This window comes from Rhinatrema bivittatum, chromosome 3 (genome assembly GCF_901001135.1).
Source record: "Rhinatrema bivittatum chromosome 3, aRhiBiv1.1, whole genome shotgun sequence".
NCBI lineage: Eukaryota > Metazoa > Chordata > Amphibia > Gymnophiona > Rhinatrematidae > Rhinatrema > Rhinatrema bivittatum.
Window position 1 is genome coordinate 332121319 of NC_042617.1, and position 25783 is coordinate 332147101.

At 45.1% G+C, this 25783-nt stretch overlaps 1 protein-coding gene across 3 annotated transcripts in view; it reads left to right on the forward strand.

The window, feature by feature from the left end:
* The window catches only part of HACE1 (HECT domain and ankyrin repeat containing E3 ubiquitin protein ligase 1), a 230814-nt gene that overhangs the window by 159381 nt on the left and 45650 nt on the right, over positions 1-25783 (forward strand). For all 3 annotated transcript variants that reach the window (XM_029595349.1, XM_029595352.1, XM_029595351.1), the window contains exon 20: positions 4188-4319. In XM_029595349.1, coding sequence (XP_029451209.1) covers positions 4188-4319 — 132 coding nt within the window. The remainder of the gene's footprint in view (positions 1-4187; positions 4320-25783) is intronic.

Sequence of the window (25783 nt, forward strand, 5' to 3'; positions counted from 1 at the left end):
TTAGGCCGTAAAAGCTAATATCAAAATTTTAAATTTAGCCAAAAGGCAATAGGCAACCAGTGTAATTCTTTAATGACAGGTGTTACTGTATCACAGACTTTGCCACCTGCTTATTCTCGGGCCATAGCATTTTGGACAAGCTGCAGTTTATGAATAAGCTTAGCCGGAAGCTCCATGTATAGTGCATTACAGTAATCCAACCTTGAAGTCACCAGGGCATGCATTAATGTTGGTAAATTAAGGATGTCCACCTAGTGTACAATTTTTATATTAGGTGGAGCTTCAAAAAGGCATTTTTGGCCATGGTTGAAGTAGGACTCTCCATTTTTAGTGCAGGGACAGCCCTATACTTCAAACATCCACCTTGAAGGGGAAAGGTAATTGGATTTACATTCCTAGAAGCTTTAAAGCTACCAACTGAAAGTACTCAGTTTTATTGGTTTAATGTTAGTTCAATAAGCTTGAGAGCAAATAAGCTATCTTGCAAACATGATCTCAAACAGTTGTGTATGCCATCTCTTTGGACTCCAATGGGATATAAAAGCTGAATGACATCTGCTACAAGTGGATTTTTTTTTCTATATATAATCCACCTTTCTGAAACATTTGATCAAAGTGGAGTACAATATGACAGTGGTTCTCAACCTTTTTCCCATTGTGACACACCTGACAGACAACTCTTACATGTGTGACACATAGCTCATTACAATCCATGGTGGAAATTTAAAAAAAAAAAAAAAAAGCCTAAGTATTACTTTTATTGTTTAGAATGATACAAGGGAAAACTAGAGTACTCTCTCTGAATAGAAATTACTTATAGTAAACCTCCATACCAGAACAGCACTAAATGCCAGCACTCAAACAGTAACAACCCTACCTAAGAAAAGACAACACTGCAAATATTACACCAGACCTAAAATACCAATGCACCTCCTGTTAGAAAAGCAGAACAAACCAGACTGTTATAGAGTTCTACAGAAATTACACGTTAGCAGAATATCTCAACTCGATCACATCTGCAGACCCTCACCTAATAAAGAGACCATAAAGAATAAATAGAAACATGCAGACAAAAACTGAACTGGAAACTGCAACAAACAAGGGACTTTGTATGCAGTGCAACAATGGAAGAAGAGAAACATCACCAGTTCTCATAAAACAGATCAAGAAATATAAAATCAATAGTAGTAAAGCCATACTAATATAAAGAACAAATTATTTGAATACATCTGATGAATAGAACATCCAGATTAAAAAGTAATATAAAAATTACCAAACATCAATAAAATATTTAAAAATAGCCGACACAAAGACCCAATAATTAAAATTAATAAGGATAAAAAAAATTATCTGCTCTCCATACCTGGGAATATTTGATTCCAGGTGCCTTGAAATTGTTGTGAATTAGCAGGGGGGGGGTTCTCATCTCTCTCAATCAGTCACACATACACACAAGCGCTCTCTCTCACACATACACAGACTCTCAATCACATTTACACACGTGCTCTCTCTCACTTATACACACAGGCTCCCTATCACACACTTAGACATATGTGCTCGCTCTCACACACACACACAAACTCTGTTACACACACACATATGCTCTCTCTCTCTCTCTCAGACATACACACACACTCACAATCACATACTACAATCTGGGCTCATCTTAGTGTAATTGGTGCTTACGACCATCATATAGAATTTTAGTGGAGGCTTTTATTTGAAACGTCTTATCAAATCACCTGCTGTGTTGTGGAACATCAGCATGGTTTTAACCCAGCTGGCAAATGTCTCTCTTTGTGCCACTCATCTTTTTTGAGCTGATGTACCTGACCTGGTAAGTTGCTTTGGTGGTAGTCACGTCAGCTTACAGTCAGTGAACTCGATTTGTACTTGATTTCACTATAATAAGGTGATGCTCTGCACCCACACCCTAAATTCCTGCCTAAATGGAGGCAGGCTTCCACCTTCATCAATCAGTCTTCATTTTTCTGTAAACCTCTTGCTCATAAAGCTGAAATGGCCTTTCTCTGTGGATTGAGAGAGACCTGGAGTGAATTAAAGCCTGTAGAATGTCCACTCAGCTTTTAGTTACATTTGATCCCAGTAAGCCAGGAAATGCGATGACAAAACGTACTGTTTCCAGTTGGAAAGCAGATTGCAATTCCCTTTGTTATGGCCAGGCAGGGTGCACGACTTTCCAGAAAGCTCCGGAAGAGTGACCCGACTAGCGAAATGCTGTGGTTACATGCCTATATGCATGTCTAGTAATCTCCATCTGTTGCGGGTAAGCACAGGCCTGCGGGCAACAACCAGCCTGTAAGTGCCTTTCTTAAGCTGATTTTGCTTTTTTCTTTTTTAATTGCTGGGCCCGATTTCCAGGTTCAGTGCTGTGCCCCGAATACTCTGGGCAGACAGTGATAGTGGTGAACTCAGAAGGCGCTCTCCTAATTAGGCAGCTGGAAAGAGTAGAGGTCAAAGGTACTGCTATAGGTCCCATTCAGTGCAGTTGCTGGAGAAGAAAGGGTGTTGCAAGTCTGTCACAAGGTGAAAGCCTGGGCTGTCCTCGGGTAGGGAATTGGCGTGAAGGACTGCCAGATGACTACAGCTTCCCTCAACAACCCTGCACCAGGGCTGCGGACAAATGTGGGCACCCTTTTACCTGTGTAATTCTTCCTCTTCCAAATTTATATGTGCCTGACTGGAAATGGAAGGTCTGTTTCACCAGAGTGGTTTTATCTTTTGTTTTCTGCTGATTCCTTTTTGGTGTTGAAAAGGCCAAGCTATAAAAGCTGCTTTTGAACTGTTTTTTTTTTTTGGGGGGGTGGGGGGGGTCACTGAGCCTTCTTGCTGTTTCTCCCACCCCAGTCCCTTCCCAGTTCTCTCTCATTCTATCTGCAGCATCGCAGACTGGGTCATTTTCTTGCTTTGAGCTGTAGAGTCAAGGCCTCTGTGTCTTGGCACATGAAACGGTGCAGTACGTGCTTGCTGCGTCATAGGATGCATACAGTTTGTCAGTGGTCATTAAAATGTTTCTTAAAACGAGTTCACCTCTGCTTAGAGAGTGCCATGTTTTCAGACTTCATTTTGCTAATACACAAACTGTTCTTTGGGTAATTCACCACTTGGTGTCATCATTTACTTTCAAATCTTCTTGAAGCGTCTTTTTTTTTTTTGATTAATAAATAGAGGCTTTGAGGCTATAACTGCATGATGATTTTATGGAGCATTTTCAGGTCTATAATTAGATTTGTTTATGAATATGGAATAACACCTGAAAATCATATTCAGTAAATATTATCGGGTAGCCGTGGTCTTCATGACATTGTGAAAGGTTTTTGACATGCATGGGGTTAGCTGCAGCTTAGCATTTAAAACAGAGATTGCATCTGTATGTACACACACAGTCGTGTCTCCTACTGGATCATTGCTTAGCAAACCCTTCGGCTAACCACATGGACTCGGTGTGCCAAAACAATGGTTTCAAATCAGTGCGTGTCAGACAGTATGGCTATAAAACTATAGACAATGGCAGCAAAAAAGAGAGACCACTTGGTGCATCCAGACTGCCCATTCTGCTGTCATGGGTCTTATTTAATCTTTGGTCTTCTCCCTCCGTCTCCATGCCATTAAGTCTGAGCCATGGGTGCTGGCTCCTGCTACTTCGGCTGAACGTCTGTTCCGGGGATCCACCACTCTCTCACTGAAAAAGAGAGCCTTCCTCCCTTTAGCTTGAAATGATGATCCCTCGTCTTTGAGCTTAGCTGCCCCTTTTGAAAAAGAAACTCCAAAATAAAACTGAGGCATTAGAGAGGATCTGTAACCTTAAAGGAAATGCCCGTCTAAATTGGCCTCCTTTCAGGATTTTACATATTTTGCTTAGAAAAGTGGAATAACCATCGTAGACTTTGAAAGCACAATCTGCCCAAGATGTGCCTCCCTTAAAAATGGCTAAAAGTGTTCGCCTTGTGGAGTACCAACTGCATGGTAGAAGGAACTTTTTGGGCGATTCCTTTATGCACATAAAGCGCTGTTTACATGCAGAAATGTGTGCCTTGTTTTTGTGATGGGTTCTGTGATTTTATTCTGAATCTCCTCTGGCTGCCAGAGAGTACCACAGTCAGAGCCACTGCGTCTGTAATCTCGCTGTAATGTAACCATACCCCCCACTTTGGTTTTCTTTGCAGGCTGAGTATGTCCAGCTGGTTACTGAGCTTCGAATGACCCGAGCCATTCAGCCACAGATCAACGGCTTTCTGCAGGGCTTCCATATGTTCATTCCGCCTTCTCTAATTCAGCTTTTTGACGAATATGAATTGGTAAGCAAGAAATTCTTTCTGATATTCTTGTGTGCTCTCGCAGACATGCCGCTGTCTTACAATCTTTTGTATCCTTTTACTACGTTTTCATTGCTGGCATTCCTTTCTGGGATGCCTTTGATGTATTGCTTTGTTTGTTCATTGTATTTTTATATAGTTGGTGGTTGTACCTCTCTAGGAGTACCTTTTGTATACTAGCGAGAAATAAACTTAATAAATGAAATTAATTTCTTCCCTTTTTTTGGGCTTATTTGTATCTGAAGGGGGAGGCATTCACTGTGGGGGGATAAAAAGGCAGATTTAAAATTCTCAGAGGGGGTTTATTTTCCATGTCTCACACACCACCTTCAGAGAGCCATGGATGGTGATATCCACAGCATCGAACAGATCCTTCTCTCTAACTCGGTAAAGTTTTAACTACTGAGCATGTGCTGGAGTTCCCATGCATGTGCTGTCTCTTGAGCCCATCAGTCTCTTTTTGTCCACACTACCACTTGGACATATACCCTCTCTTTTGCTCTAAATTTTCATCCTATTTCTGCTGCCAGCAGTCTATGCCTACATTTTTTTTTCTTTTTGCCTTGCTGCCTCAGCAGCCTCTCAATATCACTTTTCAGTGCTACTTTACTTTTTTTGAAAGTTTGATCAAAGCTGTCCAGTGCCAGGAAAGCCATTCCCAGTGGCTTCAAGGATTGTGTCTGTCACCGATGGCCTTGTCATCTACAAGTGTCTGGGTCCTGATCACAACTTGTGGGCAGATGTTCCCGAGGATCCAGCAAAATTGAGCCTGGAAGATAGTGGAGCTCCACAGGTCACTGGAGAGATGGAACAATTTGTCATCCCAGAATGAGGCCTATCCTGGCTCCCTCCATGCTAAGTCGAGCAAGTGCTCCTTGAATAGGGCTTCAGCTCTTATGGTGCCAGGTTCTAAAACCACTGTAGCATCAGAGTCAAGCAAGGTGCCAAAATGCCATATGCTGGGGCTGGGCTGCTCCACGTCATGCTCCTGAGCTCCTTCATCTTCTCAAGGCTCATCAACACCAAAGAAGAAGTGCCAGTTGGCTCCTCAGCATCATTCTTGCCATCTATGTGAGATCTCTTGGCACTATCAAAGCACATGACGTACAAGTCCTTGTCAACAAAACAGTCCCTGGCATCGTCGATACACAAGTCTCTGGTGTCACACAAGTCTCTGGTGTCACTGGAGCTTGTATCTTCAGTGCAGAGGGCCTCTGTCCCGTGGATGCTGCCAGAGTTTGGGCAGAAGGTTGCGGCATAATCAGAGAATGTGTATGCTCTTTTCCCTATGCCTCACATTCATGATAGAGGAGACGCACTATCAATGGAAGGTTCTATCTTTCAGTCTCTCTGTAGTCTTGAGGGTCTTCATGAAATGCTTGGTTGTCATAGTGGTACATCTTCGCTGCCGGGGATTTGTATCTTCCTGAACCTTGATGACTGGTTGGTGACAGGATCTTCTCAAGCCGTGGTGTTAGTCTACTTGAAGAAGATGATGCAGCTCCTGCAGGCCTTAGACTTCATAGTCAATTTTGCCAAGTTTTACCTTATTCCCAGGGATTCAAATTTATTGTGCCTTGGATAGACTTACTGGAAGAAAGGGCAATTTACCTTCAGGCACTAGTCCAGAATCTGCTTGGGCTGGGACAGCAAAATCAGGTCCCGGCCCAAGTAGTCCTGTTTGTCTTCTGCTTCATGGCAATAGTAGTACATGTGGCTCCTCTGACTCACATCAATATGCAGTCTTTTCAGTAGGGCTACCATTCTCAATTGGATCAGTTTGAGTCATTCTCTGTCTCATTCAGTGAAGGTAACCCCAGTGATGAAAGGGTTCCTTCACTGGTGGCTAGATTTTGTGGCCCTAGAGATGGGCTCACCTCTCCAAGCTTTACTGCATCAGGGGACCCTGAGGGTAGGGTGTGTATACGGTTTCCTTCAGAACTTGGGGAACATGGTTAACAATGAAACATCTCTTCCAAATCAACTTTTTGATTTGTGAGCCATCCAGCATGCATTAAGATTGTTCTCTCACCTGCTTCAGGGAAATAGAATTCTGATCCAAGCTGAGCAGCAAGTTACAAAATTCTACATGTACAAGCAAGGAGACACAGGATCCCAAACCTTCTGCCAGGAAGCTCAAAGAATATGGGCATGAGTTGATTATCTAGCTAAAGCTAAACTCTACAATGGACTGAGGGGATCATGAGGCAATGGACACCGGCAAACTCCCGCACATACTCTGTTTTAAAAACTTTACTGATCTAGAGAGAAGGGTCCAGTCAATGCTGTTGGATGACATCAACCACATGTTATGGCTAAGTCATCCTGCTGTTTCTGGAGAATCCCATTTATGCTTAGCAAACTTGCTGTCCCTAAAGAGCTACTCAAGAGTTCTAGAGTGAAAAACTCTGCTGAGCTCCTGACAGCTGCCCAGATCATAATAATGTAATAACACAATAGATGATGGCAGATAAGGGCCAATTGGCTCATCTAGTTTGACCAGCTATCATCTTCTCTGGCTGACTACCACTTTGGGTAGATGAGCATAGAAATTCCCAGCTTAAACCGATTCCAGCTTCCTTCCATGTCATTTACCTCACCTCTCATCCATATTTCTACCATTGCCCTTTGCATCTACCTCAAGCATGTTTAAAATCAGTTACCATTCTGGCCTCCACTGGGTCATTCTAGGTCTTCCTCTTTGATTTTTACAAATCCCATTTTTATTTTTTTATTTTTTATTTATAGCATTTTAATTATGGTTACAAGCATCCACTTGTTGTGGCAATTTCTTAAGTACAGAAAATAATTTTTTTTTTAAAGTTAAATAAACTATTGTATCCAATAATAGTTGTCATATTTTATTGCACTTAATAAAATAAAAGAAATACGGGAGAGCTTGGCAAAAACGGAGCATATATCAAATTAGGAAATAATATTAGATTAACACATGACGGCCTAAACAGATCCATCACTTCCTTTTTCTTCTCATCAGTCAAGCATTGAGTCTAAGAGAGTTATGAGAATTCAGAAAAGACCTTAGCTGTAAAGGTTCCATAAACACAGTTCTGATCCTGATAAAAAATACAACACTTACAGGGGAAACACAAACCTTGACCCTATGTAGCACTTCCTCCCTTATATTCAGAAAAGATTTCCTTCTTATCTGGGTTTGTTTTACAAAATCAGAATAACATCATATTTTATGTCCAAAGAATAAAGCTTGGTTGTTTCTAAAGTATTGTTTGAAGATGTTATTTTTGTCCATTAGAAATGCGAAAGAGACTAACAAAGATCTCCTTGCACTACGACCATCTCTTGAGAAGGTTCCAGTAACATTGATAAATCAGGCAATATCTGTTCATCTAGATTTTCACGACTTAATTGGTTTGGATAAAGGTAATATGCCTTAATTATACAGGCTTTATATCTTCCAGTATTTTTCAACACCTGTGAAACATAGAGCTTGAACAAATCCAATGGCACAATATTCTTCAATATGGGAAAATTTAAGAATCTTAAATTGTGTGCTCTCATTATTTTCCATTTTTCCAATCATCTATTTACTTCATTTTCACTCTGAATAATCATAGTTTGAACGTTTTCCAGTTCTGTTATTCGGACCTCCATTCTTTCCATATTTTGATTCTGTTGAGCTATTTCAGAGGCATTTTGATTTACTTGGTGTTTAACATCTATAACTTCTTTAGTAAGTCCAAGTATAGCTTTTTCGAGTGATTGAAGCGCTCCCCATAATGTAGCAAGAGATATTTCCGCTGTAGGTTGTATTATAAATTTTTGCTTAGGAGATTCCTGAGCCCCATTACCACCTAATCCACCAAGGCTTCACCAGCACCATTATCCAGGCCTGCAGCTTCTAGCCTTGCAGTAAAGTCCAGTCCCTCTCCATCTTTACCTCCCCGGGACTGTACCTTCGTCTGCTGCTCCACGATAGTAAGTCCTTCAGTTGTTTTACTCTGCCATGCTGCTCCTACTCCGTCCTGAGTTCCCTCCAATGGGTTGATGGCCTCCAACTGGCTCGATAAATCGGCTTGGCCTGGGGGTGCTGGTCTCGTCGGTGATCCAGGGCTTAAAGATATTTCAGTCAGGGAGGACGGCTCACGATCCATAGCCTGCCCTCCAGCGACCAAGTCTCCCAGTGTTAGCGGTGGTATCGCCGGAAAGAAGCTGCCTATATGGGGTCGAGATGTTTCTAGGGGTGTAGAGGTACTCTCTGCACCCCGTACCCGTACTTTTCTTTTGGTGTGGGGCATGCTGAAATCAAATAACGACGGAAATATTGGGAGCTTCTCTCCAGCCCATCTGTTCAGAACGCCATCTTGAAAGCTCTCCCACAAATCCCTTATTTGATTCAGCACTCATATTCCTCTTCCCATGTCTTATCAGCAAGCTTTGTAATAATTCAAACAGCCACCAAAACCAGTGAGGCTGTTGTCCGATCATCCAGCCTTGTTGATGTTAGGTTGTAACCATGACAACTCTATGCAGGTTATCTCCTCCTCCTTGGAAGCCTTATTTAGCCAAACCACTGATATTAACATTGTAACCATGGCTGTTCCATGCAGATTACCTCAGCCTTCTGGCCTCATACTGCCATCCTCTCCACATTGGCTTGTATGCTTTCATTTTTAGCCCTCTAAAGCTTTTCATGTGCTTGAGAATACACTTAAGCCTCCTCCCAGTTTTTTTATTCCTCCCAGTTTTTTTATTCCTGTTCCTCCACCTGCCCTTACGACTGGGCTCTATGTCTGTCCCAAGCATGTTTAACTTCTGTCACAGATTTTGGTCATGACTACCTCTGTCAGTAGACTATTCCAACCCACAATACTACCTGAATAAGATATGTTTCAGGTAGTATTGTGGGTTGTATTAAGGTTAACCTGAATGATTTATCTCTAATAGTATATAGTAGACTATTCCAGGCATCTGCCACTCTTTTGATGAAGTATTTTCTCATGTTTCCTCTGAACCTTTAATCTTCAACTCCATGTCGCAACCACTAGTACTTGAATTTCCTTTGCAATGGAAATGTTATGTTCCTGTTCATACCCGGATCAGTCCAGTCTCCTGGGATTATGCCTCCCTTCCAGCAGATGGAGACTGAGAAAGTTCCACTGCCATATAACCCGGAGTGCCACCTGCAGTTGCTCAGTATTTCTTTGTCTCCAGCAGATGGTAGAGGTTCAATCCCTGCAGTCTGGGGAAAAAAAAAAAAAAAAGAGAACGAAGATAGGTGGTGTATTACCCCCTGGAGGTTGTGAGGCCCTGGTGGAGCTATCCCTCCAGGTGTTGAGTGGAGACCCGTCTCTACCTCGGCTTTTCGCCACTGGGGGTGAGTAGCTGGTGGGGCCAGTTCCTCCCCCCGCGCCCCCCCCCCCAGGAGAACAAGTGGAATCCGGCAGCTCTTCTGTCGGGAAAGTACCCTTTTTTGTCCTTCCTCTGTCTCATTAAAGTTTAAAAAAAAAACAAAAAAACTTAATTGAAGGCAGGGAAAGAGTTGCTCAGTGGCAAGCATACTAGCGGCTGGAAAGGCTGCGTTTGAGCGTGGGCTGTTCAGAGATGAGTTCTCGAGCAGCGGGCAGTGCAGCAGTTCACTGTGCGCGATGGCGGGACTGCTTTTCCATGCGGTCAGGACTGTGAGCAGGCAGAACAGCATTCTATTTGTAAATGGCACGCAGCAGTGCATTCTGCTTGTGCAGCGATGCTCACATGTGGCTGTCCCGCACTGGACTATGTTCCCGCTGCCTCTCTGGTGGAGAGGGTGGGTTGGGGCCAGCAAGCGCCTTGTCTGAGCAGCAGCTGAAGCAGCGCTCGGGCACGGGAGCACTGTTGAAATCAGCCGCCTCTCCCCCACTGGGCACGGGAAAAGCGGCCATGTTTTCGGGTGCTGATGGCTTGCCTGGACTGTTTCGCGGGGATGAAGACCTTTCTCCTCCATTGTCTCTGGTGGGGCAGGCCTCTGTTCACTGCAGAGAGGCTGATTCTGATAATCAAAGATTGGAGGCCCCCGCTCCATTCTTGTCAGAGTTTATTTTGCTTATGCACAAGGCATATTTGGCGCGCCAGGCCATTGGGAGGTTTCGGAGAGGCCTGGTGGATTGCGGCTGGGCAAAAGACCTGGAGGATCCGGTGCCGCAAAATCGCCCAGAATCCTCGGGGTGAGGATACCTTTGGGGTGTCCAGATGTTGACTCTGAAGATTCTGAGGGAGGAACTCTGCAGGAACCTGCTTTTCCAGACATGGCGGTTCCTGATAACAGCCTGGATGGTCAAGATCCAGATGGAAGTTTGGACCAGGAGCCGGTGGCAGAAGGGGACGACCTGAACGTGGTGTGTCTTTTCCTGAAGTAAGAGTTGTGGCCCTTGATCCCTCAGGAGGAGTCTGATCATGAGGGAGTGGACCCAGTCAGGGCTGGCCTGAGGGGTCCAGTGAAAGCCATACCTTTTCACAAGTCTGTTAAAAAGCTGGTTGTCAGGGAGTGGGACACTCCGGAGATGGGCCTAAAGGTAGACCTTTGCCTGAAAACACGCTTGAATTGTTGGTATTTCCTAAGGTGGACGCGTTGGTGTCAGCGGTTACTAAGAAGACCATCATTCCGGTAGCTGGCTCAGCAGTGCTGAAAGATATATGCAGGACAGGAATTTGGAGATTCTCTTCAAGAAGATCTTTGAGGTGTCCGCCCTTGACATTCGCACTGCGGGGTGCAGTAGTTTCATGTAGAGGGCCAGTTTACGCTGGACGCAGCAGTTGCAGGCTACAAGAGCGCTATCTCCATCCATGGCTAAGCAGGCGGACTGCCTGGAGGCATCAGCGGCCTATGTTGCGAACGCTTTATATGACGTTATCAGAACTTCTTCCAGGGTTATGATGTCTGTGGTGTCAGCCAGAAGGCTCCTTTGGTTGAGGAACTGGTCGGCAAATGTTTGGTCTAAGTCTTGATTGGGAACTCTACTGTTCAAAGGAAAGCTTTAGTTTGGAGAAGACTTAGAGGAGCTCGTGAAGCAGGTCGGAGAGTCCAAGGATCGTAGGCTGCCAGAAGATAAGCCAAAAGGGAACTGGGGTTCCTTTGCTGGGCACTCCTGTTTTCAGTCGAGCAGGTGATTTCATCCTGGTAGGTCCTTGGCAGGAGATCAGAGGCAAGTTGCCGGGAGGCAGCAAACCTGGAATCACTCCTTTCAAGGGGGCAGGAAGTCAGGCAGAGAAGGACGCCTGTCTCTGTTTTACGAGGAGTGAACCAAAGTCACAACAGACCAGTGGGTCCTCAGTGTGATAAGAGATGGCTATGGTTTGAATTCTCTCATCCGCGCTGGGACTTGTTTATGGTGCGCCCCTGGCTGCAAGAGAAAGGTGGTTCAAGAGACCGTGGATCAGTTACAAGAGCTGGGAGCTATAGTTCCTGTTCCTATGGGGGAAATAAAGAACGGGAAGGTATTCCATTTATTTCATGGTTCCGAAGAAGAAAGGGTCCTTCCATCCAATTCTGAATCTAAAAAAGTGAATATGGCCTTTAGGGTTTCGCGTTTCCAAATGGAGACTCTGCAGTTCGTGATTGCAGCAGTACGCAAGGAAGAATTCCTGGCTTCTCTAGACTTGACTGAGGTGTGTATGCACATTCCAATTCGCCCAGATCACCAGCGGTTTCTGTGCTTCATGGTGCTCGGGAGACACTTTCAGTTTTGTGCCCTTCCATTTGGTCTGTAGATGCAAAGAATATCTTTTTCAATATCTTTATTGGCTGGAGACTTATGAAAACAATAAAAATGCCCGACTCAGGCTGAGTTTCGCCACATCCCAGTGGCTGCCTCAGGGGCTATGAGACAAACATACATAAATAATGAATAATTTGAAATCATAAATAAATAAAAACATATATAAAAAGTAGAACAATGGCATAAAATCAATAACATATAAAATGGATAAATACATAAAAACAAAATTGGAGACATCACATAAAAAAATGAATAAATATAAAACAGATTTTATTGTAGGAAAGAGCCCTATACTGGAATTTTGGAGATTTTTGTGCTGTTGAAAAATTTGGCAGCTAGGGAACCAAGAGTTTCCAATGGTTCCCCTGCCATCCAGGCAAATGCTAGAGGAGAGGAAAAGAGTGACCATTTTGTCCAGCAAAGAGGTCCAAGAATCAGCAAGCATTGGATTTCAGGTACCAGGGGGTCCCTAAGAGTTAAGGAACACACACAGCCTTTCACTTTAAGGGACGGAGGGATTGTGCTTGTAATTTGCTACAGTTTATTATCATAGATTCATCACCAAGAAAATGTGTAGTGTGTCACCACCATTGCCAGTGAAGACACTGACTTTATTTCTTTGTTGAAACATCACCTGTTTATTCTTGGAGGCTGTGATAGTCAAATGTCTAAGGCACTGAAGTCTTACTTGCACCTCTCCCCCCCAACCCCATCCAATTCAGATCGAACTCAGGGAGGCAGCCAGTGTGTAGTGAGTGGGTAAGGACTCAATAACAAGTAGAGTGGGGGACCCCTGTTAGCAGAGGAGGCGGGGGCTACATATACTGCGGGACCATCTCCACAGGTCTGATAACCCCCACCTGCAACCAACCCTGACAGGCGATCCAAATGTAGATAATCTGTGTGGCAGCATGCAGCCTATGGCTTGTGCCACAGGGCCAGTCCGTTTTTTTTTTTTTCCCCAGACCCTGGTAATCTGACTCAGGATTTTCACCTATTTCTGTAGTGAGAAATGTGACAACCCTTTGGGTTTTATCACACTGTTTTTTTTTCTCTGGTTCATCTTTGCTCTCCCTATTTTGCTGCTGTTGATGGTTTACTTTAAGTTGAAGACCTGAGGTCCATCCTCCTCCTCCTCCTCCTGATTGCCTGACAGCTCTCTGAGTGGTGATCCGGGGAAGATGAAAAACACTTTCCATTTGTTGTGAGTCCTGCCACAGGGAACAAAATTACTTTCTGAACCAAATCAGGCGATTGGCTGAGAACAGTTGGATTAGCACTTTTCCTGCCATCATCAGACCCATCAATATTGCTTTCCGCTTTACTTTTGAATTGATTTAGTGTTGTAAATATAGCTACTTTTGTTGGCAAAATGTTTCTTTGAATCCTTTAGCAGGTGGTGAAATCTGTCACCCGTTAATCTCAGTAAGAGTACAGTTTGAAGTAGCCAAGTTTTTGATATCACATAAATTGAGTGTTTTAGGTAGAATGGATGGAATCTGTCTTGTAGATTTTCAGCTAGCTCAAAGTATGCACGTAATTCCACAACGTAGGTACTTTCAACTGCAGTGAAAAGAGGCGTTCCCAGAGCTTAATTTGGTCAGGAGAAAAAACAATGTATGTGCGGAGTAGCAGTTATTACCCTTAACAGAAGAAGATCAAGCGTAGCCAAGGCAAACCAAACAAAAACAAGACCGTGTATCGTGGAAAGAAGTTCCTTTATTAGTACGATGAAGGCAGTATACTTTGTTGTGCTGTTTGATATGAATAAAAATAAATGGTTCGATATCTTTAAAAGGAATTTACTTAAGAACTAAAGGTGTTCAATAAATTAAAATATCCTTTCCCTGTACGTACCTGGATCAGTCCAGACCATGGGTTGAGGCTCCTTTCCAGCAGGTGGAGACAGACCAAAACTGAAAGGGTATCCTATATGAGGACAGAGCCTACCCTGCATCCCTTCAGTATTTGTCTGTCTCCAGCAGGTGGATCAGCTCACCCTTCGGTCTCCTGATTTAGGCTAATCAGCCTTCTTTTTTTCTTCTTGGATCAAGCATGTACTTAGTCCTTAGGGATTTTGGTCGGATTTCTTTCTAGAAAAAAAAAATAAAATAGAAGAGTTAAATTTTTAATCTGTGCAGGAGACTGTTCCGTCTCCTGGCTCTTGCCGGACTCAGGGGGGCTTCGCCCCTTGTGCGGAGCATAGCCTGAGTCCATGATTGCTTCTAGGTGTGGGGACTGAGAGCTGGTGGTCCAGTCGTTTGTCTCCCCCCCTCTGGCTACCTAGGGAGCATAGTGCTCCATTGTTGTGCTCAGTTTGAGTTTAAAGTAAAAAAAAAAAAAATAATAAGACTTAAATTTTTGTTTTACCTGGGATTTGAACCAGCAGCCAGACAGACAGGAGCGTGCAGGCTTCATTCCCCTGTGTCCGCTCCTGCCGGCAGGCTGCCAATCATTTCTATTTTTAACTTTTTTCTTCAGCGCGCGGATCCTCTTCGCTGAGGATGCAGCGGCCAGCGTATGGGCAGCCCTCGTTGCGTCTATCACGCAAGGGGCTCTGCTTTGCTCTGCCTGCTTGCCTGCCTGCCGGGTGAGGAAGGCCCCTCCTCAGCAGGGCAGGCAAATTTAGCCTAGGGACGGAACCCCCAGCGCATGGCCAGGCCATTCCCGGGTCGGCAAAGCCCGGGAACAGCGGCCATTTTGGGTTTTTCTGCAGCTCCCGATTTGGAGCTGCCTGGGGCTGGGGAGCCAGAATTTTGCGATTTTCCCCCCGATTTGAGCCCCGAGGTCCCCCAGGCTGTGGTCCCTGACCCCCCCTCGCCCCCTCCCCCCAGGAAATCCAAGACTCGTTTTTCCTCAGAATTTGTCCTCCTGCATAAATCCTATTTGGCTAGCTTGCAGGAGGAGGAGGAGGGGTCCCCCCCTGGCCCCCCACCCCGGCAAAAATTCCGCGCCCCGCGCCGTTACCTGTTTGCCCTGCCACGGAACCTCCGGGGTCTGTTTGGGTGCGGGTGGTCCTGGGGGTGGCCCCCATCCCTGACCCCCCCGGTGGCCCCAGTTATTCCGGATCCCGATCCCACTTCAGATTCAGCGAGCGCCTCCCACCCCTGGAGGGGGACGATCCTAGGGTTCTCCGCATGTTTTAGCGTGAGGAGTTGGAGTCCCTTATCCCCTTGCTCCTCCAGGAATTGGGGCTGGAGGGGCCCCCTGCGGATGCCCTCACGGCCTCCTTGCCCAAGAATATGGACCCGGTCCTGGCGGGACTTAGGGCCCCGGAAAGCGCTTTTCCTTTTTATCCTATGCACAAGTTGCTGCTCTTGCGTGAATGGGAGGCTCTCGAAGCGGGACTCCGGGTGGGGCGGGCTATGGATAAGCTCTACCCCCTCCCGGAGGAATGCTTAGATATGTTGATCCCCCACCGTGGATTCCTCAGTCTCTGCGGTTACCAAGCACACCACTATCCCTGTGGTGGAATCGACGGCTCTGAAGGACGGACAGGATTGTAAGCTCGAGGCCCATCTGAAACATATTTTTGAATTCCTGGCTCTGGGGGTCCGAGAGACTATCTGCAGCAGTCTCATACAGCGGGCAGGTCTCAGGTGGGTTCAACAATTACTCAGCACCCAGGACTTCCCGTCTGCAGAGGCGGAGCAGGCTGAACATCTGGAAGCCGTCATCGCATATGGGGCTGATGCGCTCTATGACCTCCTCCGCGTCCAGGCGAAGGCGATGGTCTCGACGGTATCCGCTAGATGGCTCCTCTGGCTGCGCAGTTGGTCGGCCGACCCTTCCTCCAAGGCATGGCTAGGCATGTTGCCTTTCAAAGGTAAGTTGCTTTTTGGAGAGGACCTTGAGAAGCTTATTGACTCCTTGGGGGAAAATAAGGTTCATAAGCTTCCGGAGGACCATCCGAAACAATCGCATTCCTTTACACCCTCCCATCCTCGCTTCCGGGGACAGAGGAGGTATACGCCCCGCAGACAAGGTAGCTTCTCTAGGGGTTATTTTTCTCGGTCCCAATCTTGGTCTCAGCCCTTTCGTGGGCGTCGCTCCTTTCGCGAGGGCCAGTCCAGCGCCCCACCCCAAAGCCTGCCACACAATGAAGTTCAGTCGACCCATTCCTCTGTCCCTTTTCTGGGCAGTCGCCTCTCCCTGTTCTTCGAGGAATGGGTCAAAATTATGTCGGACCAGTGGGTCCTTGACATTGTCCGAGACGGTTACGCTTTCGAACTTGTTCGCGACCTACCGGATCTCTTCATATTCTCCCCATGCGGTCGTCTCAAGCGGGAAGCAGTAGAGCAAACCCTCGTCACACTACTGAGTCTGGGCGCGGTGGTCCCGGTTCTGAAAGCGGAGCTCGGCGCAGGCCAGTATTCTATTTACTTTGTGGTTCCCAAGAAGGACGGGGCCTTTCGGCCGATCTTAGACCTCAAGAGGGTCAACCAGGCCCTCAAGATCGCACATTTTCGCATGGAAATCTTGCGAGCGGTCATCGCGGCGGTTCGCCCCGGAGAGTTCCTCACCTCACTCGATTTGACAGAGGCGTACTTCCATATTCCGATTCACTGCAATTACCAGAAGTATCTTCGCTTCCACATTCTCAACCGGGATTTCCAGTTTCGGGCACTGCCTTTCGGCCTCGCGACCGCACCACGCACCTTCACCAAGGTCATGGAGATGGTGGCGGAGGCCCTTCGCTGGGAAGGAATCCTAGTCCACCCCTATCTGGATGACTGGCTTGTAAGGGCCAATTCGGAGGCTCTTTGCAGACATGCGGTGGATCGGGTATTAGCTCTCTTTGTGTCTCTCGGTTAGATAGTGAATTTTTCCAAGAGCAAGCTTCAGCCCTCCCAGGTGTTAGAGTTCCTGGGAGCCCACTTCGACACTCGAGTAGGCAAAGTATTCTTGCCTCGTGCGCGGGCCCTCAAGTTGATCGACCTGGTTCGGAATCTGCCCTCACTGCCTCTTCCAACGGCCTGGGACTACCTGCAGGTCTTAGGGTCCATGGCTTCCACCATCGACCTAGTTCCCTGGGCTTTTGCTCATATGCGACCATTACAGAAAGCTTTGCTATCCCGTTGGCAGCCAGTGTCGGAACAGTTTCACATAGTCCTCCCTCTTTTGGACTCTACCGTCGCCGCCTTGCAGTGGTGGCTTTCGCTTCCTCATCTTCTCGGGGTAATGCCCCTTCAATCTCCACAGCGGACGATAGTAACCACGGACGCCAGTCTCTCAGGCTGGGGTGCGGTCTGCCTGTCCCAGTCCACTCAGGGTATATGGTCGCCGGTTCAGACTCGCTGGCACATCAATCAGTTGGAGGACCTGACTGTGCGTCTGGCTCTGCAGGAGTTTCTGCCTCTGATACGCGGCAAAGCGTTGAGGGTTCTTTCCGACAACTCCACCACCGTGGCTTACATCAACTGCCAGGGGGGCACCCGCAGTCGCCTGGTGGCCCTAGAAGCCAGCCGACTCTTCATCTGGGCGGAACGACATCTGGATTGCCTGGCGGCCTCCCACATCGTGGGCAAGGAGAATGTTCAGGCTGATTTTCTCAGTTGTCAATCGCTCAATCCGGGAGAGTGGGAACTCTCGGAAGAAGCCATGGATCTGACTGTCGACAGGTGGGGTCCCCCTCACCTGGACCTCATGGCCACCTTGCGCAATGCCAAGGCCAATCGGTTCTTCAGCCACTGGAGGGAGCACAGCTCGGAGGGCGTGGATGCTCTGGCTCTCCCTTGGCCCACGGACGTCCTTCTGTATGTGTTTCCCCCCCCCCCCCCCCCCCCCCCGTGGCCTCTGGTGGGAAAAGTTCTCAGGAGAATAGAACTCCACTGAGGGCCCGTGGTTCTGGTAGCACCCGAATGGCCTCGCAGACCATGGTACGCGAATCTCATCAACCTGGCGACGGACGGACCCGTATTTTTCGACCAGGCTGATCGCTTTTGTTTAGCGGCCTGGCTTTTGAACGGCGACGCCTGAGGCGTAAGGGCTATAAGGAGGAAGTTATCTCCACTTTGCTGCGAGCCCGGAAGCAGTCGACTTCTCTAGCTTACGTGCGCATTTGGAAGGTCTTTGAGACTGTTTGTGAGGAGTCAGGTGTCTTAGCACGCTCCGCCCCGGTCTCGTTGGTTCTTTCTTTTCTTCAGAAGGGTCTCTCCAAGGGCCTTTCCTTCAGTTCCCTGCGCGTGCAAGTTTCTGCTCTCTGCTCTCTCTTTGGACGGGTCGAGGGTCATCCCCTAGCGGGCCACCCGGACATGGTTCGGTTCCTGAAGGGAGTCAAACACATGCGTCCGCCCATGTGCATTAGTTGCCCGTTGTGGAGTCTTAATCTGGTCCTCCGGGCCCTCTTTGCTGCCCTGTTCGAACCGCTCCGTCAGGCTACGGTAGAGGACCTCACGCTCAAGACAATTTTCCTTGTTTCTATCTCCTCCGCTCGGCGGGTTTCCGAGATCCAAGCATTGTCCTGTCGGGAACCTTTTTTGCGCTTCTCCGATTCAGGTGTTCCCTCAAGACAGTGCCTTCCTTCTTGCCGAAGGTTGTCTCTACCTTCCATGTCAACCAGTCGGTAGAGCTTCCAGCGTTCTCCCCAGAGGAGATTGCAGGTACTACTGGCGGCGATCTTCGTAAACTGGATGTCAAACAAGTTCTACTCCAGTATCCTCAGGTCACCAATGACTTTTGGGTCTCGGACCATCTTTTTGTCCTCTGGAGTGGTCCCAATCGGGGCAAACCGGCTTCTAAGACCACTATTGCGTGGTGGTTGAAGGAGGCACTCTCCTCGGCCTATCTTTGCCAAGGTCGGGCGGTTCCGGAGTGCCTAAAGGCTCATTCGCTATGTTCTCAAGCTACTTCCTGGGCGGAGAGTCAATCGTTTTTTCCGCAAGAGATTTGCAGGGCCGCCACCTGGACGTCACTGCATACTTTGCTCACCACTACCGTTTGGATGTGCAAGCACTGGTTTTGGGTACTTTTGAGCGGCAAGTGCTTCGAGCGGGACTGTCTCGGTCCCACCCGGGTTAGGGAAGCTTTGGTACATCCCACAGTCTGGTCTGATCCGGGTACGTACAGGGAAAGGAAAATTAGTTCTTACCTGTTAATTTTCGTTCCTGTAGTACCACGGATCAGTCCAGACGCCCTTCCCTGTTTTGTCTTTCTTTTCTGTCCTCTCGAAGCTTGTTATTGCAGATTCGCAGATTTTGATACTTCATTTTTTGCACGAATACTGGGCAATTGCACCGGAAGCCTTGGTTGTTCAAGCACCAAGTATATGCAAGAGCGGTTCGTCACACCGTGTTTTTTACATTGTTCTGGAGTTGCTCAATTGAGCTTTTTGGTTACTTGCTTGATCCTATTCTTGTTTTGTTGTTTTTCTGCTTTGATAATGGTTATACTGAAGGGCTGCAGGGTAGGCTCTGTCCTCATATAGGATATCCTTTCAGTTTTGGTCTGTCTCCACCTGCTGGAAAGGAGGCTCAACCCACGGTCTGGACTGATCCGTGGTACTACAGGAACAAAAATTAACAGGTAAGAACTAATTTTCCTTTACTACTCTTTATTTTGCTGTACTGACACACAAGAACAATTGTATAATATTAATACAATATAAAAACAGCAAAGCCCCTGATGCAGCCAATTAGGCGAAACTCTGCCAGAGTTGGGCAACTTACTTCATCGCACTAATAAAGGAACTTCCTTTCACAATACACGGTCTTGTTTTTGTTTGGTTTACCCTTAACAGAAGGCATGGGGTAACCTGCATGGAGTGGCATTTGGTCTTTATCTGCTTTCATTACTATGTTACATTTAGTTTTAAGAAATGCACACGTATGGTCCATACATGTTCCTTTTCTCCTGATGGAGGCCACCCGATCTTCAGGCACAGACTATGTTGATAGGTTGTGTTTAAAGATCAGATTGGCGTGTGCAGTCATAAAGATCATTACTAGGTTCTTCTCATTTTGTACCACATAATGTTCACCTCATGCAATGGCTTCCAGTTTTTGTTCTTGTTAAAAATATTGCCCTTTAAATTTGCCTTACTCTGTGCTACAGTGAGTATTCTCTCATGCTTGCAGTGCCTTCACGTGTTGCTCCTTCAGAAGCTTCACATTTGCCAGACTTCCTTTCAGGAATATTTTTGTATATTTTGCATAATTAAACTTGATTCTATACTTGCTTCATGCTCTTAGAATCTTTCAAAGTCCTAACAAGCTTCAGAATGCCTCTTTCTTTACAGCAATGATTGTTGGATGATTATTTTTGTCTGTGCATACTCAGCACAGGTTGTGATTCCCCTGATCAAGTATTCATACAGAATAGCCACGTGACCTTAAGCATCTACGTCTGTTTTCCCTTTTCCCCTCGTAGTACACAGCGGTGTTCTCTTTGTTAGAATTGGCTCCGACATCTCCTTGTGTATGAGTGTGCATGCTTTTCTTGTTTTATCTTTGGGCATTTTAGCTGTGTCTCAAGCTCCTTTCTGCAGGAGAGTCTCTCTTTACAGACTGCATGTGGTGGTGTGCATGAACTAGCAATTTAGTTGGGATCATTGCTTGAAGCTTTAACTCTCATGGTTTCAGCTCAGGTAGGCCTCTAAGCTCTGAATTGGTAAGTCCATACCAAGCTCACTGTTGTATCTAGAGTTTAGATTAGGTACGTTTCATCATTTTGGTCAAACTTTGATTTTGAGTGCATAACTCTCTCCTGAGCTCATTTGATTTATGGATGTATTTGACAGCCATCTTGTAAAGATACTAATCATACGCCCTGTTGTCCAGAGCCTTGCAAATTCGACTGACAGGCTGCTGAATTGTTTGATGCTCAGCTTTGGTTGAGTCACAGCTGTCTTTCGTTAAAATCTGTCGTCGTCCTAGCAAATGTAATCTACCAAGTTTATTTATTGATGGGATTCCCCTTTGCTTTCCGCAATGTGTCCATAACTTAGGGATCTGTTAGACTCTCATCTGACTCCCGAAGCCCCAAATTCGTTCAGTATTAAAAGATTGCATTTTATAAAGTGAGATAAGGGAGATGGCTAAAATATGTGCTATCTATGTAAGACTTTCGATCTGTAGTGCAGGCTTTTACTGCTGTATCTTGGGACTTCTGAAGTTCTTTATATGTGCGTTTGCCAAAATCTCAGTTGCGAGTCTTACAACAAACACAGAATGCTGCAGCCCGGCTTATTACATATAGCCCACGGTTTGGTCTTATTATTCCCATTTTAAAACTACACTGGCTGCCATTTCAATACAGGATTTCTTTTAAAATAATGCTTTTGATATTCAGAGTTGTGCTTGAAGGAAAACCACCATCGTTAGACTCTTTTACAATAGTACCATCCTTTGCAGACTTTGTGCTTGCAGAACCAAGATTTGATTTTAATCCTTCTGTTATAGATGCAAAGTTAGTTTCAACATGGGGGTGGGCATGTTCTGTGGTTGGCCCCACATTATGGAATGCCCTCCCAGCTGATTAATCATAATTGTCTAAATGCTAAATATTTTATTGTATTTGGTTTTATTTATATGTTTTATTATGTTTTATGAACAATATTTATTGTTCCTCACTTAGGATGGTATTTTACTGTGATAAGCGGTTTATAAGAAATTTTAAATAAATAAATTCATGCAGTCTGTCTCCTTTGGATAAAGGATCTTACTTGCCTATACCTTTTGTTCTCTGAAGGTAATATTTTCATGGACCAAGAGGTTTGCGTGTAAAAACGTACGCCCCTGGGCACATACCCAGGTCCAGTGCCGGATATGTTTACTTCTGCTAAGAAGGAGGTATAACTTTAAAAAGGAAAAAAAACAGCCGTTTCTGGCGAGTTTAAAAGGTCTGGGGTAACTGGGGGGAATTCACGCTTTTAAACCAGAGGAATTTGGAGGACCTAGCTCTTGACTGGGCAAGCTGGTGAAGCTGGCAATGGCGTGGACGCATGCTGCATATAAAATACCCTCACTTATGAGATAGAAACCTGATTTACAGTGCTAGGTGCACACACTCTTACAGTTGGACATGTGTGCGCGGCCAGTGCATTTTATAACATGCACACATATGTGTGCACGCTCGTTATAAAATAGCATTGCTGGGCACTCGCTAACTCACAGGCCCCAATGTGCGCCCACACCCTTCTTTGAAAGTTAACATCTTAGAGAGTAATTTTGAAAGACTTCCGTGGTGTTTGTGTACATAAAATTGGGATATACACACAATCATAAGAAGCCTTTGTGCGGGCCAAGTGAATTTTCATAAGGCCGGTACTATGCACGTATTGTTGCTACCATGTGGTAAACTATATGTGAACAAAGAGAGGATACTTCAAAGTTGTTGTGAGAGCGTTTTGGTGGGGGGTCGGAATGAACACACACACTGATGCATCTTATAAACAAAGTAGGCACATATGCAGGTACATTTTTTACCTGGAGTAAGTGATGAGAGGGTGTGGGAGAACTGGTTGAAAGCTTCAGTCAAGTGGTGGAGGTCTAGGTGAACGGGTAGAAGCCTCAATTTGGAGGTGTACACACAAGTAATTATTTTCATGAGCGAAATAAGTGGATATATGATCCAACTTTTCAAAATACCTGCCTCCGCACATAAACTGAGCAATGTCGTGTAAATGTTGCAGTTACCATGCGCATGAATTATATACACGTACATTTATTAAATGGGTGTATAAACCCTGCACATCCCCTGCAGAAAGAAGTATGCACACCTATTGAAACGTGAGCATAAATTTGGGGCGGAGTTATGCTCCCACCATTCATTTACAAAATACAGGCAAAACTTTGTATGCACACATGTATGCGCTGGCTTATATGCACTACTAAAAATTATCCTCCCAATCCACACATAAGAGAGAAATTTAAAAGGAGGTACATGTGTAACTATAACATACTATCGTAGCAATTTTAAAAAGCTATTTACACGCGTAAAGGGCACTTACACACGAATATCCTATACACAATTCAATGGCATATATTGTAGCAATTTTCAAAAGCCCACTTACACAGGAAAGTACATTTACATATGTGAATCCCAATTTTAAGCATGTAAATGCTTTTGAAAATCAGGCCCTTTTTGTTTGTTTTTTTATCCCGCTTAATCAAATATTTCAGTTCAGCCACTGGGAATCTTGAAAAACTTTGAGATACAGTATAGGAAATTAATATAGTTGAGCTTTCTAAACTAAGTATAAATAGGTCAAATAACATGCCATATCCAATCATAAATCTATGTAGGTAATCACGCAAATTTGCATAGTAAATTTTTAAAGAAAAATGATATGCAAAGTTTATGTAAACAAGGAAAATTTTGCATAGGAAAGAGTACCAGAAAATTTTCCAGAAAACGCACATCTCTGATTTTTGATCACTTTAGACAGTGGTTTTATTACAGAGATTTCTCGTGTATATTGTATCTGTCTATTAAATTGTAGACTCTTGTTTGTAGCAGGGTCCACTCTTTTGTTGGGAGGTCCTAACATAAGAACATTATATTTTTCATACTGGTTCAGTCCAAAGGTCAATCAAGCCCAGTGTCCTGTTTCCAACAGTGACGAATGCAGGCTGCACATATCTGGCAGGAACACAAAAGGTTGTTCGATTCCATGCTGTTTATCCCAAGAATAAAGAGGAAACTTGCATTGTGTAGCTGCAATTTGGGTTGCCCTTCTCTATGTACATCACTTGCATTTATCCGCATTAAATGTCATCTGCCATTTGTATGCCCAGCCTACCAGGTTTGCAAGCTCCTCTGGCAATTTCTCACAATTCTCTTGTGATTTAACAATTTTGTATCAGCAGTTTTGATCACCTCACTCATTGTTCTCATTTTTAGGTTATTTATAAATGTTAAAAAATAGTGGGCCCAAAAGAGATTTCTGGAGCACTCCACTATTCACCTTTCTCCCTTGAGAAAATTGACCATATAGCCCTACTCTCTATTTTCTTTTAACCGGTTCTCAATCCACAATGGAACATTGCCTCCTATCCCATGACCTTTTAATTTCCTCAAGATTCTCTCATGAGGTACTTTGTCAAACACTTTCTGAAAATCCAGATACATTACAGTATATCAGCTGGCTCACCTTTATCCGTATGCATATTTACACCTTCAAAAAAGTGCAGATTGGTAAGGCAAGACTTTCCTTGATTAAATCCATGGTGGTTTTCGCTCATTCTTTATAATAGTTTCAACCATTTTGCCCAGCACTGATGTCAGACTCGCTGGTCTATAGTTTCCTGCATCACCTCTGAACTCTTTTAAAAAATTGGTGTTACTTTGGCCACCTTCCAACGTTCAAGTACTGTATCTGATGTGAATGATAGGAGGTCTGCAATTTCATTTTCAGTTCTTTCAGCACTTTGGGATGCATACCATCTGGTCCAAGTGATTTGCTACTCTTTAGTTTGTCAATTTGCCTCTGAATTGTCACATTCAAATATCACTTCTGGCATGACTATCTTCCTTACATCTTCCTCAGTGAAGACCAAAGCAAAGAATTAATTTGGTCTCTCTGCCAAGGCCTTGTCCTCCTTTAATGCCCCTTTTTACCCCTCTATTATCTATCTAATGGTCCATCTGACTCCTCCGCAGGTTTTTTGCTTCAAGTGTACCTGCAAAGTTTTGATTAAAGTTTTTGTTTCCATGGCAAACTGCTTTTCAAATTCTGTCTTTGCCTTTCTTATCAATCTTTTGCATCTAACTTGCCAGTGCTTATGCTGTTTCCTGTTTTCTTCATTCGGATCCGTTTTCCATTTTTTGAAAGATGTTCTTTTTGCTATTATAGCCCTTCTCACCTCTCCTTTTAACCATGACAGTCATTTGACCTTCCTTCCCCCTTTTTTAATGTGTGGAATATATCTGGTCTGGATTTCAAGACTGGATTTTTAAACATCCATGCCTGATCTAAACTTTTAACCTTTGCAGCAGCTTCTTTCCTAACCATTTTCCTTATTTTATCATAATCTCCTTTTTTGTAAGTTAATGCTATCCCAGTAGATTTCTTTAGTGTCTTCCCTCCAGTTATTAAGTAAGACTTGATCATGTTATGATCACTATTGCCAGGTGGTCCTAACACCATTGTTCCCCATCTTGTTGGTTCTTGTAGCAGCTGCTCCATGAAGCAATAATTTATTTCATCTAGGAACTTTACCTCTTTAGCATGTCCTGATGTAACATTCACAGAGTCAATGCTGGAATATTTGAAATCACCCATTTTTACTATGTTGCTAATTTTGGCCTAGATTCATCAAATTACGATGTGCCTTCACAGGAGGCATCCCACTATCGCGGGGGCATGTAGCCCACGATAGTGGGTCCCCTCTCCTGAAAACATATCGCGGCTCCATGGCGTTTTCTTTTGTTTCGTGGCCAAACATTGCGACACAAAAGAACATGGCGAGTGTCCCTTTAACCCGATGGCGGCCCCAATCTCACAGGACTGTCATCTTAAAGGACTGCTGGCTGCACAAAAAATTACCCATGCCCAAACGGGGAGGTTGAGCGGGGGTCATTGCTGATCCCCTTTTCAACCCAGAGCCACCATTTGAGGTGGTCCTGACTCACAAAAAATAGAAATTAAGTGTATAGTACGTATGCGTCAGCGGCTGTCTTCCGGCCACCCAATGGAGCAAGGCCCCCTCCCCCGGCCCCTCTGAATGAGCAAGCCCCCCCCCTGATGAGCAATCCCCCAGCCACCCTGAATGAGCA